The sequence below is a fragment of the Apaloderma vittatum genome, unplaced genomic scaffold (assembly GCF_000703405.1).
Source record: "Apaloderma vittatum isolate BGI_N311 unplaced genomic scaffold, ASM70340v1 scaffold27012, whole genome shotgun sequence".
Taxonomy (NCBI): domain Eukaryota; kingdom Metazoa; phylum Chordata; class Aves; order Trogoniformes; family Trogonidae; genus Apaloderma; species Apaloderma vittatum.
The window spans coordinates 3086-3390 of NW_009703510.1; the positions used below are offsets into that span (position 1 = coordinate 3086).

The window sequence follows — 305 nt, forward strand, 5'->3', positions numbered from 1 at the left end:
GCGGCGTCTGGCTGGAGCTCTTCCCCCGCAGGCAAGCCTACGCCATCAACCTGGTCGCTGTCGGGGTGGTGGCCTTTGGCTGCACAGGTATGTGGGACAGCAGCCCCAGGGGTGAGAAAAGACCCCCATTCCCAAGAGCCATAGTGTCCCAGGACAACCTCTTGCTCTGATGGCTATAACCTGACCCTTGTGTCCCTGCTCCATCCCCTTCACCTCTGTCCAGGCACCATGGGACTGGCCAGGAGCACCAGCACCAAACCGTGCCGGTCCCCAACACCATCGGTCTGGGCTAACACAATGGCTTT

General features: G+C 61.0%; 1 protein-coding gene across 1 annotated transcript in view; it reads left to right on the forward strand.

Moving 5' to 3' along the window:
* Positions 1-305, forward strand: part of SLC29A4 (solute carrier family 29 (equilibrative nucleoside transporter), member 4) — a 3923-nt gene that overhangs the window by 1246 nt on the left and 2372 nt on the right. Inside the window, exon 4 of the mRNA XM_009864666.1 lies at positions 1-87. Within this exon, the coding sequence (XP_009862968.1) occupies positions 1-87 (87 nt within the window). The remainder of the gene's footprint in view (positions 88-305) is intronic.